We start from the raw sequence: 16,727 nt of genomic DNA, 5'->3' as shown, positions 1-16,727 counted from the left end.
AATTTGGAAGAGGCGGTTGTGGATTTTGAGATACTTCTGAACCATGAGTAAATACTTAAAATTTAATGACGTACAGTGGAAAACAATTAAGGTGGTGGTGACTAAATCCAGACAAATGTACCAATTGCAGACTTCACTTTCAGGCAGATGGTGGCATGGTGGCACAGTGGTTAGCATTGCTTCTCAGTAATGGGGCCATAAGTTAAATTCCTGAAGTATTACAGTATGTGTGTGGAGTTTGACTGTTCTCCTTTTGTTTGTACACGTTTTCTCTGGTTGCTCCCGTTTCCTCCCACAGTTCAAAGAGATACTGGTAGGTTAACTGGCCCCTGGGAAAGATTGTCTATGGTGCGAGTGTGTGCGTGGCCGTATCTGTCTACCCTGCAATAGACTGGCATCCTGTCCAGGATGTACCCTGCCTTGAGCCCACTGCTTGCCAAGATAGGTTCTGGCTTCCTTGCAACCCCTGAAGTGGAAGAAGCTGTTAGAAAATGGATAGATATACCTGGAGAGATAATTGTATTTGTTCTTGCAGATTTTTCACTACTCCATCATTGGTCATGAAGTCCTCTTCCAGAGCAGCCCCTGAGGGAAGGGCCTGCAACTGTTTTTCAATGGACTCGCGAAGTTCCGAGTGAAGTCTTTGTGACAACACAAACAGGAATCAGTGATGACACAATTTTAAAAGTAAACATACAATCTTCATTTAAAACATAAAAAACTGCATAATCCATAAGCCACACAAGGTATTGTACATGTACATACTTGCTAAACTACACTTAAAAAGTCCCAGTACAGTCATTAGTATTACAAAGCACAAAGATATCTATTGATAAGATTTTTTAAAACAGAAGTACTGTATTTCAAAATAATAGCTATTTTCTTTTAATTAACATCAGAAGCTGTGTTAATTCTTTTTTTAAAGTTTAAACTCTTACCAATAAAGCATCATTTTCACAGTACATCAGTCTACAGGCACATTTTAACACCTTAAACACCTCTTTCACCATGTATAGAAACTAAAAAAAAAACAATGATTAAAGAACACCTTTCATTTTCTTTTATGACTTTCTCAAGTTTCAGTTTGATCTCTCCCATCTGCATCTGTTGGTTGAGAGAAAGAATAAAAGGTTTGATATGTCAATAAGAAGAAGCCGTGTCCACGTTAAGAAAATCAATATAGATTAATTTTAATCTAAAAATGTGAAGTGCAGATACATCAATTCTGACAGTTATATTAGTATCTAATACTAAAGAATGAAAAGCATACTAGTTTGCACGAATCAAGAAATTCAAAACATACAAATTACACACAGGAACAGAATTTGGCCATATCAATGGATCCTAAACAATATAGTAAAACAAAGAAACAGTATGTACATAATTACAGTTTCTCAAACAAGTATTTGTATACAAATCATGTGTACTGCATATAAAATGTCACACAATATACAAGGTCAATTTATTCCATAATTTCCAGTATAATCTTCAGGTCAGTATTACAGTGGCTCCAAGTAGGCGATGAACTGACTGGTGCTGCACATTATGGGTATATTTTTTATTATCTGAGCCTCTTTTTGAGCTAATCAATGTCTGCCATTCATTTGCATTACTCATAGACAACAAATAAAAAGCAATAAAAAGAAAATCAATGAGAGGAAGCTGATTTGCATATGGTCCAACCTGGGGTCAATCAGAAGGAAGGGCATAGCTACAATTATATCAGCATTTTGATTAACAATACAATCACAAAAATATTCTGTTAAATAACAATTGCATTTATAATAAGAGAACCTAAAATTTTAAAACCATTGCTGTTCAAATTAATATATACACATTAATACTTAAGTAAACAAGGAGTAACTTTTGACATTACTTTGCAAATTTGGAAAAATATTTGAAATCACAATAGTTATTCTAACTGTAGTGCCTCTGTAATTTAGTGCAGTTCTGAAGTTCCTCTCTGCTTCAACCTGAATGCTAGCTTTAAGACTGTTCCTCATGCTGTTAATCTTCACCTTCCATCTAACTTATCCTTGCTACAATCCTAGCCTTAAACCTAAACCTAGTTATAAACGCAGTCTTTCACTCTAACCCCACTCCTAACTTATACTTTGCCACATTCCAAGTGGTAACCATTCTGCTGTCCCTGAATTTCCTAACCAAAGCTTTATACCAAACTTTACTTCAAACTGTATTTGCAACCCATGCCCAAAGTGTCCCATATGGGATGAGGTGAAGATGCTTCTATACATTAACCTGCATGTATTAGTATTAGGTAAATGCTGTACAGCTGTGAGAAAAAGTTTGTGAAACCTTTAGAATTATATATATTCCTGTATTTATTGTTTGTAAAGTGTGTTCTGATCTTCATCATAACAAATGAACACAATCTGTTTAAACAAATGACACACAAACAATTGTAGGTTTTCATGTCTATATTGAACAAACTGTTTAAGCATTTAGATTTAATAACTGGTGGAACTTCCTTCAGCATCAATGATCTCAACCAAACATTTCCTGCTGATCAGTCATGCACGTCGCTATGGGGGGGTAGTTTGGCTCATTACTCTTTAGAGAACTGTTTCAATTAATTGATATTCACTGATCAGATCACATTTTAGGAGCAGGTGCAACAGGAATAGAGATATTTCCAAAGGGTTCACAAACGTTTTCTAACCACTGCATGTACTTCTGTACTGTAGTGTTTCCATTTCACTTTCAGGCAACCAAGGGAAGTTACCTGACCTTTGGAACAATCATTATGGTTCCAAACTTACTAATTTCCATATGAAAGCAAGATGCAACATTAAAACCCCTGTACAATGCACAGTGTCTAGTAAGTTTAATATAGAACTGAGCACATATACCAATTCAGGTGTAGTAGTAGTCTCTGAACAATGTATAGTTTAAATGTTTCCTATAAAGCAACTAGATAATCTGCCATTATTGCCAATTATCAAGGCTGTCATTATTTGCAGTGGATTACATATCTTTATGAAATAACCAAACTTATACATGAAAAGCATAGGAGTTATTAAACTGCAACATATGAGCTCCAGTGCCAACATTGCATAAGAAAAATGATTACAATGGTATGTCGATTTTCAGCAATAACTACAGGTGTCACTGATGCCATGTTTCTGCACGGTTTTATCTACCACATTAAAAAAATGTTTATTAGTGTTTGCAGTTTTACTCCGCCTTGTATTTGAAAATAATTCTTATTTTGACTGAACACATAAGTGGTATAGCCAAATCCAGAACTTCAACAAAATACTGAAGCTATTAAAATATTGAACATTATAAGAAAGAAAAACAAAAGTGCCTACCTGATAGTACTGCAACTGTTCATTCATGCCTTCTATGTGTCTGTCATATTCTGCTATAAGTGGTGCCATAATGCTAAACAAAATACAGTTAAAAACCTGAATGGCATTTTCATTTCAAACATTATTATTTCACAAACACTAGTCATACAAACAACAATCCAATGTGTATAAGAGGGTAAAAAGAGCTTAAACAAATGATCCAGAAAAAAACTAATGAACTTCAATATATGATAGAGCACTCCAGAGTTTAATATAATATTAAGATTGATTGTTGATACAGCCAGAGGGAGATGGACAGTCCTCCACCTTCATCTTGCAGAAGAACAACATATCATAAGTCTTTTCTTGTACAGTATGTAACTCTAAGGAACAGTATTTGAAATAATGACAGATATAAAAATGTAAAAGTCCTCTACCACTATGACCAAGAGGTTTTAAAAATATCCACATTGAAAACAAAAATCAAACTTTTCCATGGGCTATGGATGTTATTCGGATATATAATCACCTTTTGTCTGTGAGCCAAGGTGCCAGTGACTCATTTCCAACAAGCGCTTCTTCCTTCAAGAACAAACAGTAAAAAATATCCAGTACACTGATACCCACAGGCAAATGAAATACCAACTGCCACTTTGAAAAATGACACACTGTGAAAGAGCACACTTCATTAGGCAAAATAAAAAGTACGAAACTTTGTAATAAACTACACTATGGCTTTGTTAAAGCTATGTTCTAACTACTGTATAATGCTACAAAATAAAAAGCTCTAATTTAAGGGACAAATATACTGGTGAGATATAAACCTTTAGGATTTTGCAATGAAAAAATATTTTTTCACCTATTCCAGTTTGTAATCACACAGTTGTTGTATCATGGCCCCTTTAACACAAAGTGACGACGAATATGTCAGCACACAGTTCACCATGCCCATCTCCATCACAGTGATAACATGCCACGAGGCCCAGGGTCCCTTAGAGGAGTGGAATGGTGCATATCTCACTGGAGTTACTGCAAACTAGCAAGTGCTTGGCAACCCCAATGCTCCCTCCATCTATCACTGCTGCAGTCTGGCCACCTCAAACCCCCCAGTCCCCAGGGGTGTGTGGGTAACCCCATGATGCTGCTTGAGGAGTCCTGGTCACAGCTGGTGAATGCCATAGCCCAGGCTCAAACCAGCAACACCTGGCCTATTGCACTTATTTAAGAATGTTTTCCTAGTCAGTGTTTGCAACTATAGTTTGACCTACAGTATTTCAAGGAAACTACAATGTATTGTGAATTTTGCTGTCTAAAACACTTTCACATGTTGCATGGTCACTTTATACAGATTTACTGTACTTTCAGAATGACCTTGCATGATATCTCTTTCAGTTTTGTACAGTATTCCAAGTTGTAAGGAAGAAGGATAAAGATCTAAGCATTACTCTAAAAGCAACCAAACCTAGAACATAACCATTCCTTGCTTTGGATACTTCTTAATTTTCTTTTAAAGTATAAAAATAATCACATATTTCCTAGTACCTGTAGTGGTGTGGGGTGAGATTGATGTCCTTCATGGTACTGTCTGAGAGCAGAATTCAGTCTTTGAACTGAAATAAATCAAAATATGCAAATATGTACACACAATATTTTGCACATGCTATCTTGAGATTATTAGGAAATAACACCACTTTATTAACCCTTTACAATTTCTTGCATTAGGAATTGTCTTTTCCCATACCCAAGCTTGCTCTCCATGAGACACACAGACACACAGACAGGGAGAGAGCCTGGGGTCAGAGCGCAGGGTTTTCCATTGTACGTTGCCCCTGGAGCAGTTGGGGTTAAGGGCCTTGCTCAGGAGGCCAACGGAGTAGGATTCCTCTGCCAGCTGCGGGATTTGAACCGGCAACCTTCCAGCCACATTATTATGACTTCTCGGAGTCATAATAATTTATTACATTCCCTTTATAATTGCTTTTAAGAATAGAAAGGTACTGCATTTTATTCAGTTTCATATAGATACTATTTTGTTCAACTATATTAGTGCTCAGTTATTAAATTATTTTACTTTGAGTCTTCAAGAAAAGCATATACTGTAGGTAATGAAAACATTTTTCTTTCTTAATAAAGTCATTGCATTCCTTGTTTAGAAATTAGGTCTACTCTTTTCATAATATGAACAGGATGATCTCTTATGGCAAATACTATATATGACGAATATATATAGGGAATGAAAATGTCCCCATACGGAGTACAAATTACTTCACCACACATGCTTCACTGAAGTGGATTAGATCAGTGACATAAGCCTGAACAATCCTCACTGTCTACAATCACTGAAGATGCACAGTATTACAAATTACTGTATGGCAAAAAATGTTCATCCCGCCACCAAAATCTAGATTAGGAAAACAAACAAAAAGGTGTAAACTCATGTGCAGATAAATAAGCAGGACAAAGTAAAAATGGATGCTGTCATCACATATTCCAGTGTGAAATATGCATTATTGGTATCTGTAACTTAGAAATATAATTGTTGCGTCAAAGGATATCACAGTTTTCTTACAACACATGCATGATGGTGGATTTCATGTTTCAATTTACCCCAGCAGCTCCCCATCTTCTAGAAGGCAAAGCCTTATCTGAAGCCTTCACACAGTGATTCACCACTAGAATTATGCTACAATCCATTGCGTGTGCAATCTCCAGGCCAGATCGCATTGTCACAGCAAGGACCAAAGCATCATTCAATCACAAATCACTGAAAGGGAAAATTGTCAAAGGCAGCCTATTTCTTTCAGCCCTCCTCCAACAGTTCGCTCATTTCACAATACCATCTCTGCAATGTCTCCCCCCTACATCATGTTTTCTTTTATTTAGAGCCATTTCATCAATCTGCAAAATGAGTCCATTCTGAAAGACCATTTGTAGAGTAAAAGTACTATAGCATTTAAGGGTCATAGGTGATTATCTGACTGACCCATTCTTATTCATGCACTTTAACATTAACAAATGAGTCACTGAGTCATGTTTTTCCTCACCACACCATTGCTTTCATGTTGCAGAGACTAATTGTTACTGTGACAGAAACTGGAATAACATTATAGATTCATTGCACTTTTGACATTTTCAGGCTTTTAGACCTTACCTTGATCTCTTAGAAATTCAATTTCTGCAGCAGCCATTTATTTTTCTATTGTATTACCACAGGTAATATTTGGCTGTAACAAAACAAGAATAAAACAGTTACCAAAAACAACTTAACAAAAATTGCATACAAATCCGCGAAATGAAACATTTTTTTGCGCCAAGAAGTAGAATAAAACGTTAAACACATGTTTTCAATACTTTGAGATACATGTACCTTAAATTAAGGTTTTAAAGTATAAAACAGGTAAATTATTGATAACATACAGTAAGCTTCTTCAATTTAAGACAGTCACTTGTAATTATCTGTAAGGTTAATGATAGTGATGTGTTGCAGCCTACATTGTATCTCATTGCATCTGTATTTTAAATAAGCATTTGTAATTTCCTGTTATCATTCAGTTACAATTAAGACCATAAATTCAAAGTCTCATCCGAAAGATGCTGAAAACTGTGAAAATAATTTTAAACAAGTCGAAACGAGTTTCTGTAGACAAAAACCTAAGCAAATACTTAAAGATAACTTCATGATTCCTTTTAAATTCATTAGTAACCAGAGAGCCGTCAGCAATAGGTTGTATTTTGCAGGTTTACAGAAAGTACCAGAACCAGACTTGATGTTGTGTATTTTATGTATTTTTAATTCATTACATAAATCGCCGGCATGTACTGTAATTACAACGAACGCTGAACACAACTTTAGCAACACTGTTTCGTAAACCGACTAACATAATTTTAAAATGGCAACGTGCATTTGATAGCTATTGGAAAAAAATCGAATATTAAATCGTTGTTTCTTACGGGGAAAAGCTTTTTTAAGAAAGCCGGCGTTTGTTACCAATGGCAACCCAACCAAATTACGTGGATTCAAGTTTAAAGCTAATGTGATAGGAACACTGATTGAAATGCATTTAAAGCTTATCGTTACATTACAAAATCAAAGTAATTCATTAAATAGCTGAATGCTCAGAAATCTAAATTATTATTCTAAGTGTACTTTTAAAGAACAATGTCCTACAGAAATAACCTAAAGAAAATACTCACTGCACACAAACAAACTCAACTTCCCGTTTCAAACGTCTTCCGCCGTCTTATTTCTTAACCAATCAAACCCCGGGCCGCTTCATCTGTGCAGCTCTAACATTGTCCCTACGGAAACACTTCAGATTTTTTTTTCTAGAGATTTTAAGGGTGAAAGCTACAACGTGTTTTATTGTTTTTTTTTCAGTTTTCAGGAAGAAGAATCATCTTTCGTCCTGATCCGACACTCACTGTGACAGTTTTAGTTTGCTAATGTGTCTTGTTCTCCGACTGTGCCCGTGGTACAAGTACTGTATTAAACTTATTGAATTGGATCGTAGACAAAAGTTCTATCTGAAGGAGGTTTAAGCTGAATGAATTCGTGAAACTATTTATGATTTGTTTTGTACAAAGTCTAATTCGGTGGAATAACAAGGGAGCTGGTAACTTCTTTTCCTGTCCATTGCACAAAGGTAATTTGTTCTTAATTCAGTAACTTTTATTTCTTTGCAAGTGTGTAGTTAATAAAAATTGAGCTGTTCGATGTCTCATGCTATGCATTTGTTTGTTTCGGTTTTAGTATTACCTATGGGGTTTTCACCAGTACTGCTGAATCGGAATGCACAGCCCATGTGAAGAGATACAGGTTACAACTGAAAGAATGCCATTTGGGGGCTAATAGTAATAGACGTGCTGAAAGAAAGTTTCAGAGCAAGAAATGGGCTGAATGGCATCTTTCCATTTGCAACCTTATGCCATTATCTAATTACAAAGTTTTAATCAATATTAAAAAGAATTAAAATATATAAATACTATAAAAAACTATTTATATAGATGTCAGATAGAGATTACAATGTGAAAAACATAAAAATGATTTTAAACTATATTTTAAATATGTCTAGCATACAGTAAATTCCTAGTGATTTTATTGTATAAATATTTTAAGAGTTGTAATTGAGAATTAAAAGTAGTAAATTAGCGATGAGAAAAACATATGCTAAAAATCTATGCAAAAATATGTTTTGCATGTAAATGACTCCAATGACTCTAAAAACAGACTTTTTTTTCTCATTTTACATGTCTCCAATCACTACAGAGGTTTTCAAAGGATGCATGTTGGGATAACAGCTTACTCTTACTCTTACTCTTACTCTACAGACTCTGTAATCTTTATATTACAAAAGTCAGAAGAAACAGTTCCCTTTCAGGAAACAATCAGCTAGGATTCACTGCTTTTTAAATGACACTGAACAAACACTTTTTGCATTTACAAAGCAGTCTCTTTTATGAGTCCCCTTTGCCCTCACAATTGAGTTTGCTCTTAACTTTGTTGGGTTATTTGGAAAGAAATAAGCCATTACCTCTTAAGCATATTGCAATATTGTCTCGAAGAGCTACTCTCCTTCCATCACATTAAAGATAAGAGACTGAGAAAAAGTAACCAATGTCGTGTTTATTTTGACATAGGAACTGTTGTGGCCTCAAACAAATAAAAATCAGCCTTAACCCTCTGAAGTATTTGTTATCTTTTTAAGTTTAGCTAAGAGAATTGTGTGTGAAAGATCCTACTGCCAACCAACCCAAAGGTCTTCAAACAGAAAAACACATAACAGCCAATGGCATGATAGTCAGGAAGCTTTATTTTAGCCCCTTTTTAGTTTATATCCAAAAATTCCCACCCCCACTCCACACTCAAAAATCTCAAACCCATATTAGTCATGTGCAGACCCTTTATATACCACACAATCTGAATTAGACCTATGTGAGAATGTGCATTTCCAGACCGTCACCAATAATCCAATAGTAAATTAACACCCTGTGTGCCTATTTACAACAAGTAGAAGCCATATAGCTGACTCTGGCATTTTAGCTAAGTAGCATCTTGGCTGTAATTACAATCTCTTCTTAAGCCAGCCAAATGTTTACACTGTATCTTTGATCTGATCTGACCACTAATCTGAAGTTCAAAGTACTATAGAGTACGATATTTCGGTTTAGGATTCTTAGTGTCGCACATTCTGAGTGTGTGTTGACTGTTAAGTCATACCAGCAAGTACTTTAATTATTATTGAGTTTTATTCTATTAAGAAAACAAGATTTAATAAACAGATTATTTTCAGGGAGTTGTGTATTTTAGTTTTACAGTTTATGGTTTAAGGCTAGTGTTGAGTCCAGTTCTGTGGTCTGCTAGGGAGGTTTACAACTAACTTCAAACATCTCATCCATTACATGAAGGTAATGTGTTGCTTTGTTGTTGTAAAGTTAATTGAATCAGCTGTTATGGATTCATTTTGTTTTTCTGTTATAAAAAAAACGTTTTCCTTAGTTTGATACAAGGTCTGCTTTTCACCTTGAAACAAATGTCTCCTGTTGAATAAAAACATTGCTTATTTTTGTAAAGCTACACACCACTGGTGATAGCATGGATCGTTGTTGATTGCAATAATAAGTAAAATTTCTTTTGATCAGTTTATTTACTTATGATAATTGTATATTCCGGAGCTCTATTGCAGATTTTGACTCTTTTGGTATGAAACTTATGTATTATTTCAATAGATGGACTTTCTCATTGAACACACATGGGACAGCACTCCAGTAAATCACAGCCCTGTGAAACTGACCTTTTCTCCTGGTGACGGCGGCTTGCTTATGGAAGTGTGTGCTCCTTTCTTCAACGATCCTCCGTCTCCACCAGGGCCTCCTAACCAGACTTTTCCTGGGCTCTGGGATTATGAAGGTGAGTATTTCACCTGATGCTTATAACAGAGAGAAGTGTTAATGTGAGGGAAAGTATAAACAGTGCAACATTCATGACTATTCTCACTATTATAGAAAAAAAACACCATTTTGAGGAGACTTTGGTGGACATTTTTAGCTAATTTGTCAATGCTTACTTAAAAATAATGAATGTCAAGCTCTGTTTTTAGTTTTTGACCCTTGAGATTGACCTATCATAACTATTATCTAGATACCTGGTATTCTGATATGTGGAAAAAGTCCAAATGCACATAGGTTCAATGAAATGGGAACATTTTGTTTATTATGCTATCAGAAGTAATAATAAAATAGTCACATACAGCAGCTGCTCTCTGTTCTAATTTGCTAGAATGTTCTCAGTGCACTGTGTTGTGATTCATTCCCTCATGTTCTTATTTTCTCTTTTAGTCATAAACATTTAAAGTACTGTATTTCTTCATTAAAAACAAATTAAAGTACACAGTGGCCTTTTAAGGAGGACAGTACAACAACAACAACAACAACAACAACAACAACAAATACACAGTGCCCAATATAGGTCCTAGTGAGCTAAAAGTAATCCAATCCTCAGGTTGGCCGGAGAATTCCCTGTGTGTTCCAGAGTCCACAACAGAGCTGAGATAAAATGAGGCAGAGGAGCTGATTGCCCATGCAATTAGAATGAAGCAGGTGTCTGATGCCGCATGCTCTGGCTGTGCAAGGGTGCAGTATGTCAGTAATGCTACAATATCTGAACAGGCCAGTGCAGTAACCCACTGTGCCATGTGCTGCATATGTCTACACTATACTTGCCTTATAGAAAGGGATGTTAACCAATAATGAACGATCTACTACATGCATACAGTGCCTTGCAAAAGTATTTACCCCCTTCCAATGATGTTCTGTTTAGCTGAATTACAAATGCTGTACAGTATTCACATTTTTAAGTGAGTATTTTCATCAAAACCTGAATGCTTGAAACCTTTTCATATTTTACTCTTTCTTACTTGATTTTGCTTCTGATTGTTGTTATTCAGATATGGGGATGTGTCATCTTGTCTTGTTTCCTAGTTGTTGAAGCTTTCTTCCTCAACAGTGCAACAGAAAAATACCTGGAGGTTGAAGTGTGTCCGTAAGTAAATAAGTTGTCACATTTTTGCCCTTTGCTGCTCTCCACTATGTAACAAAAAAGATTCATCAGATTTTTTCACCGTATTTTTCAGTTCATTTTTACAAATAATATTAATTGAAGTTAGAACATGAAAGAGGTAAGTTGGCTCACCTTCTCAATTTAGAAAGTAGCTTATTGGCACAAGAACCTTATCAATCTGGTTCCAATTTGTCAGCACTTTGGTTTAGACACCCATTATTATCAGCTCCAGATCTACTTCCTTGTACTGGTATTTTCAATTTGTGACCTCTGGACCTGGCTTCTGTGTGGGATTGAAGTATAGGCTTAGCCTAGATTGATTTCAGGAATCTCTGGTTGGGTTATGAAAACATCGAATTTCCCTGACGTCTTCTTTATGCCAAGCAAAAGATTTAATCCTTTTTTACTGTCTGGATAGGGCACTCTTTTGTACACCTGGCTGAAAGTCTTTTGCCTTCTATTTTGTGATCTCATTCCAGAGCACTGTGACAAACAGAAATGAACATGGCAATCTGATTAAACTAAATCATTCTGTCAAAGCCATTCTTGACAGTAATCTAGTGATTTTTGTTATTTGCCTAAGAATTCTTTCAGCATTTTTAATTACTTCCCAAACTGTATAGATCAGGACAATGATGAGTCAACTTAAATCCTTAGATAGTTTATATAGGCTTTGTGTTATGTTTAGTACCAAATATTTAAAATGCATATATTTCTTTCAAGTTTTTATATGTAGTTATTATACTTTTAAACATTTAATGTTCTACAAAGGCAATCTTCACAGTTCTGGATAAAAGTCTTTTAAATTTCATCTCCTGCAGTCATAGTTTAACATCGTCTAACTTCCTCATATCAGTACGTTGCAATACCATTCTGTACTGTGAACCGTTGACATGTTTTGGATAGAAAACTAATTAAAAAAAATAATCAATAAGAAACAAAATGCCTTTTTTTTACAAATAAGTATGTTTTAATATAAATTAAACCATAGAAGCAAATTTTAATCTTAAAAGATGACACGACATGCCTGTTTTACATATTTAAATAATATTCTCATTATTTATATTTATAATGTAATAAACAATAATATTAATTTTGCTCTTCATGTCTTTATTACAGTCATGGGCAGCACTTAGTATTGCTTCTCTCTGGGAGAGGAAACGCATGGAAAGTAGGTTAAATCTCTCAATCTCTAAACTACTAGAACTATGACGTGTTTTATTCAGAATTTTTGTTCTAACTCTTTGGTGGAACATATCGATATTGGACATTTCTATGCACTGAAACAAGTCATTTAAGGTGAATTATAAACATATTTTTATATGTACATTTCAGTTATAAAATTGTAAGGTTTATTGAACTAATAGGAAGAACTGAAGGGGTGCTCTGCTCACTTTGGCCATGTTGTTTCTGAACATGAAAGACTATGTAGTAAATTTTTGCTTTTGTTTAACCTGTTGCTCTGTTCCATTTGTGTGTTCATACTTGTGTATTTATGTTGTGCAGGTTTAAGTATACATCGGTTCACAAGTGGAAGATTAAAAAAAAACATTCAGCACTGATTTTGCTTCCCTGTAATGAAGGTTTAGAAATAATTTCAAGAAATTACTGTATTTTTCCTGAAGTACTTTGTGTTTAAAATCTTTATGGCCTGAAATCTTTTGTATCAAAAGGAAGTCAGAATTATACATACATACATATATATATATATTTTAAAAGTATAATGTTGTACAACACTATTTACAGTACATATGCAGCAGGACTGTATGTATTGTCAGCAGTGACAAGAATCATGCACAAAGTTCCAAATTATACTGTAGATATAATGGAGCAAACGTTAAACTTGTTACTTAAAGATGGGAATATGGCCGAGAACTTAAATGAAGGAATTGTTGGTTCATATGGCAATGAAGGACACTTTGCAAAACCAGAGCTAAATGAAGAAAGTTCTGTAACAACACCTGAGTCCTACTAAAAACAAAATCTTCTAAAATGTATGTTCTAATAAGTAATATGGTTAGTATTCTTACTGTTGGATAAAATGAGTGTTTTTCTCTATTTGGAAAAATAGAAAATCTCTAACGGGGGGAAAAATACTCCTCATACGTTCAGAACAGACATTTCTTATAGGATAAAGATGTGTGGAAAATTAAAACATTCACTTTGGTCTCTCTCTCTCTTTTTAGCAAGGACTAGATTTAGCTTATGAAGCTTCCATTTGTGGAAAAAAGTGGAAGGGCACTGCCCTCCTTCCCTGGAGCTACTTCCCACCTGGTGTGGATAAGATGAATTCATATGCCATTCACGGATCTGGAAATGGAAGGATTTATGAAGCCCTTTATCCAGTGCCAAGAGATGAGCTAACAGAAAACCAAGGGCCCAACTTGTAAGTATGAAAAGTGCAGTATCTGAAAGGTTATGGGTTTTTGGAGGGATTGACAGTCAACTGCAATTTTCTTATATCACTTTTTTTAGTTTTGCTTCCATAAAATTGGACTAAATTGGACTAAAAAATACTGCAAAAAGAAATACTTTTGCATACATGTAATTTCCTAGTCGCTAAATAACAAAATAATGTCCTGGAAAGTATTCTAAAAAAGCATAAAAGATTCAACAGATTAATCTTAATATTAAGATATTTTTTAAAACTTTCATTATAAGTGTCAACATCCTTTGAGATCAGGCTGACCTTTAGTTTTGGACTAATATTTAAATGGTTGTAATTAAAGTTGGTTAAATGCCTTAAGCAAAGACCAGGTGTTTACAGTACATCTGTGCTATATTAACGCCATGTAGATAAATATATATATATAATCATACATTGTTTTTATGTACTAAGCTCTGCTCTTTAGAAAAATTAAAATTGCCAAAGGCACATTTACCACTGTTTAGATCATTTGGTTAAAATATATGCTGAAAACTCAGGCACATTTTAAAATATTCCTCACATCTCCATTAGTCTCAGTAAATGACTAATATAGCTGAATTACTTGAAACATCCACATAGCAGTATATTTTTCTGTAAGAACAAAATCTCACCTAATACACATTATTTCACAGTCCTTATAGAGTCTTATAAAATAAGACTGCAAAATGCCCTTCTGTGAAATGCAAGCATGATTTTTGTGAGAACGTTTTTAATAGCTGCCTCTCATATGAAATGCGCAGATGAGAAGATCCAGTATGAGCTGTAAAGGGCCTTTTATCTCTGTCCAAGCCGTCTGGATGGCAGATGTTTTCTGGTCTTTCTCATAGGATTCACATACACCTTTCTCTACAAGAATGTAAAACCTTACTGATCAAGTCCTTCTTATTACTTCATCTGTAGTAAGTTCTTATTCCCAGAGAAGTTTCTTTTTGGAACACCAAATACTTCACCTTAACCCCTTCTTCCCTCCACCTCCAAGAGTCAATTCATGCTAAAAACGTTTTTTTTTTAACATTTTGAATTATTTTTCATAAGGTGCTGATAAATAGAACCTCTAAGTTAAAATGTAAGAAAGAAAGGAAAAAGTTAAGGAAGAAAAGTTATGGTAAGTTAGGTAATGTTATTGAAATGTCCAATTCCTTGTTTTTCAGGATGGGAATAATAATGGGGATAAATTCCTGCCATATATTTAAAATTATTTAATAGAGCAACAAAAACATTATTTTGAATAAAAAAATAGTTGCCCACTATTTCCATAAAATTATTATTTAAAAACATATTGCTCATAATATTGTACTGGGCAGATGCAGGTGAGAAACTAACATGCAAGTGACTGTTCCTTTTAGCCATCTCCTGGAATACTTCCAAGACTTCAGTCTTAAAGCAATTATGGGAGAAGACTGGGTACAGCCGGAATCAGACCTGTGGAAAAACTGTGGTGATCAGCAGAAACTGTAATAATGTTGCCAGAATTATTAATAGGAATTCAAAACTCAAGATCGTTGTGGCTGACATGAATCATAAATTACTGTAGAACACCTTTATGAGGGAATGCTGTGGTGAGCTATGGTGTATTGTAATTAGATACTGTATATACAGTACCATGTCTTATAAAATGTGTAGAGCAGAATATACATGAATTTGTTTAGAATACGGAACTTTGTTATTTAGGTACCAAGTTGGTTTATTCCTTAAAAGGAACAACGCTTTTTTCCTGTGGTAAATTTAATTAATTGTGTTTAAATTAAAACTTTGGAGAAATCAATGGAAATCTTTTTTTTTTTAAATGAGGAAAGTGCAAAAACTGAAAAAAAATTGTAATGCTCAGCTTCATTTATTTTATTTATTGAATTTACTTCCCCAATAATTCAGCACACGTCGCTTACAGTGACGCTCTAGGTTTTAGGTAATAGAAATCTACATTTCCCTTTATGTGGGGAAAAAAAAATACGTTTCAGTGTTTTTTCAGACTTTTAACAGAAACCATCTTCAGGTCAGTTTTTTAAAGAAATGGCCAGAGGCTCTCTATAAGTAATGTAGCTTCTAATAAATAAATGAGTATCAAGTTGAATATTTGTCAGGACCCTAGTCCTAGACTAGGCCTAGAATACAATTCTGGGGATGGTAATCGCTTTGTGCTTCGTCTCCGGGTTTGATCATGCGTGGATGGCATTTTCCTCAATTTTCTTTAAAGGCATCTGATTAAATACACAAAACATCAACCTAACCACAGCGACCATGCACTTTCCACACAAATCTGCAGCTTCCAGTGATTGGAAGTAGGCATTATGCACCCTACTGTACAGTATGTGTGTCTTATTTGAAAATGACTTTTCCAATTATTCTCCTCACACTCCTTATCATTTACTGTAGCTGTAGTCAGTGAGAATATCTTGTCAGATACATTTCAGTTACACTACAGTTCATAACCATGAATGACAGGTTTGGAAAATAAAGTCTGTATGCATTGTATGGCACAATTCCAAGAATATGCAGCATCTTCAAAAATTAAAACCTCTTTAAACTGTATTTCATAATCTTTCATGACGTGCAACAAGATAGTTTGAGCCTGGTTAAGCATTGCAATAAAACAACCTTGTAACAGTAACTCAGATTTCCAGCCAAACCTTCACACTTTTCTAAAACGGTATTTTCGTTAATCCCTGGTTTTGGGTTGTTCAGAATCTATAGAAAACTCACATTGAAAAGTAGAAATTGGAGGTAAAACGTAAATGGCAATCTGATAATGAATAAAAAATGGAAGAACTTTGAAGCCTAATTAAGAGATTGTTCAGATCGGCAGGAACCAGGACAGTGCAGCCACAGTCATCATGAGACATGTTTGTGATTAGCTTGACTGGAGTTTGAAAAAACACGCATCTACAACTAAATCTTTGCTTAACCGCAATTACGAAAACAATAAATAATATCT

The 16,727-nt window shown here is 34.7% G+C and overlaps 2 protein-coding genes across 3 annotated transcripts in view; one reads left to right on the top strand and one right to left on the bottom strand.

Moving 5' to 3' along the window:
- The window catches only part of sclt1 (sodium channel and clathrin linker 1), a 38,389-nt gene extending 30,786 nt beyond the window's left edge, over positions 1-7,603 (bottom strand). Inside the window, exons 1-7 of one of the 2 annotated variants that reach the window (XM_088630415.1) lie at positions 7,506-7,603; positions 6,463-6,535; positions 4,854-4,921; positions 3,841-3,893; positions 3,333-3,405; positions 1,049-1,104; positions 506-641 (exon numbers count right to left, since the gene is read on the bottom strand). In XM_088630415.1, coding sequence (XP_088486541.1) covers positions 506-641; positions 1,049-1,104; positions 3,333-3,405; positions 3,841-3,893; positions 4,854-4,921; positions 6,463-6,499 — 423 coding nt within the window. In that variant the 5' untranslated portion in view covers positions 6,500-6,535; positions 7,506-7,603. Of the gene's footprint in view, positions 1-505; positions 642-1,048; positions 1,105-3,332; positions 3,406-3,840; positions 3,894-4,853; positions 4,922-6,462; positions 6,536-7,262; positions 7,478-7,505 lie in introns of those variants that run through there. The other variant, XM_088630425.1, reaches the window with a different exon arrangement.
- Positions 7,604-7,678: 75 nt separating this feature from the next.
- c1h4orf33 (chromosome 1 C4orf33 homolog) lies at positions 7,679-15,560 on the top strand. Its single transcript, XM_088630437.1, has 6 exons — positions 7,679-7,954; positions 10,038-10,218; positions 11,289-11,349; positions 12,487-12,538; positions 13,554-13,753; positions 15,142-15,560. The coding sequence occupies exons 2-6, from the start codon at positions 10,038-10,040 to the stop codon at positions 15,251-15,253; spliced, it is 606 nt and encodes a 201-aa protein (XP_088486563.1). The 5' UTR covers positions 7,679-7,954; the 3' UTR covers positions 15,254-15,560.
- Positions 15,561-16,727: the final 1,167 nt, after the last annotated feature.

Source organism: Lepisosteus platostomus, chromosome 1 (genome assembly GCF_059453375.1).
Source record: "Lepisosteus platostomus isolate fLepPlt1 chromosome 1, fLepPlt1.hap1, whole genome shotgun sequence".
NCBI lineage: Eukaryota > Metazoa > Chordata > Actinopteri > Semionotiformes > Lepisosteidae > Lepisosteus > Lepisosteus platostomus.
Note: the sequence above shows the minus strand (reverse complement) of the source record. Positions and strands in the feature narration are given on the sequence as shown.

What these genes read in the sequence shown, in the direction of transcription:
- c1h4orf33 (XM_088630437.1), top strand. Translation starts at nt 10,038, where the DNA reads ATGGACTTTCTCATTGAACACACATGGGACAGCACTCCAGTAAATCAC. An exon ending in TGGGCTCTGGGATTATGAAG is followed by an intron (nt 10,219 to 11,288) that starts GTGAGTATTTCA and finishes CTTGTTTCCTAG; the next exon opens with TTGTTGAAGCTTTCTTCCTC. An exon ending in GAAAACCAAGGGCCCAACTT is followed by an intron (nt 13,754 to 15,141) that starts GTAAGTATGAAA and finishes TGTTCCTTTTAG; the next exon opens with CCATCTCCTGGAATACTTCC.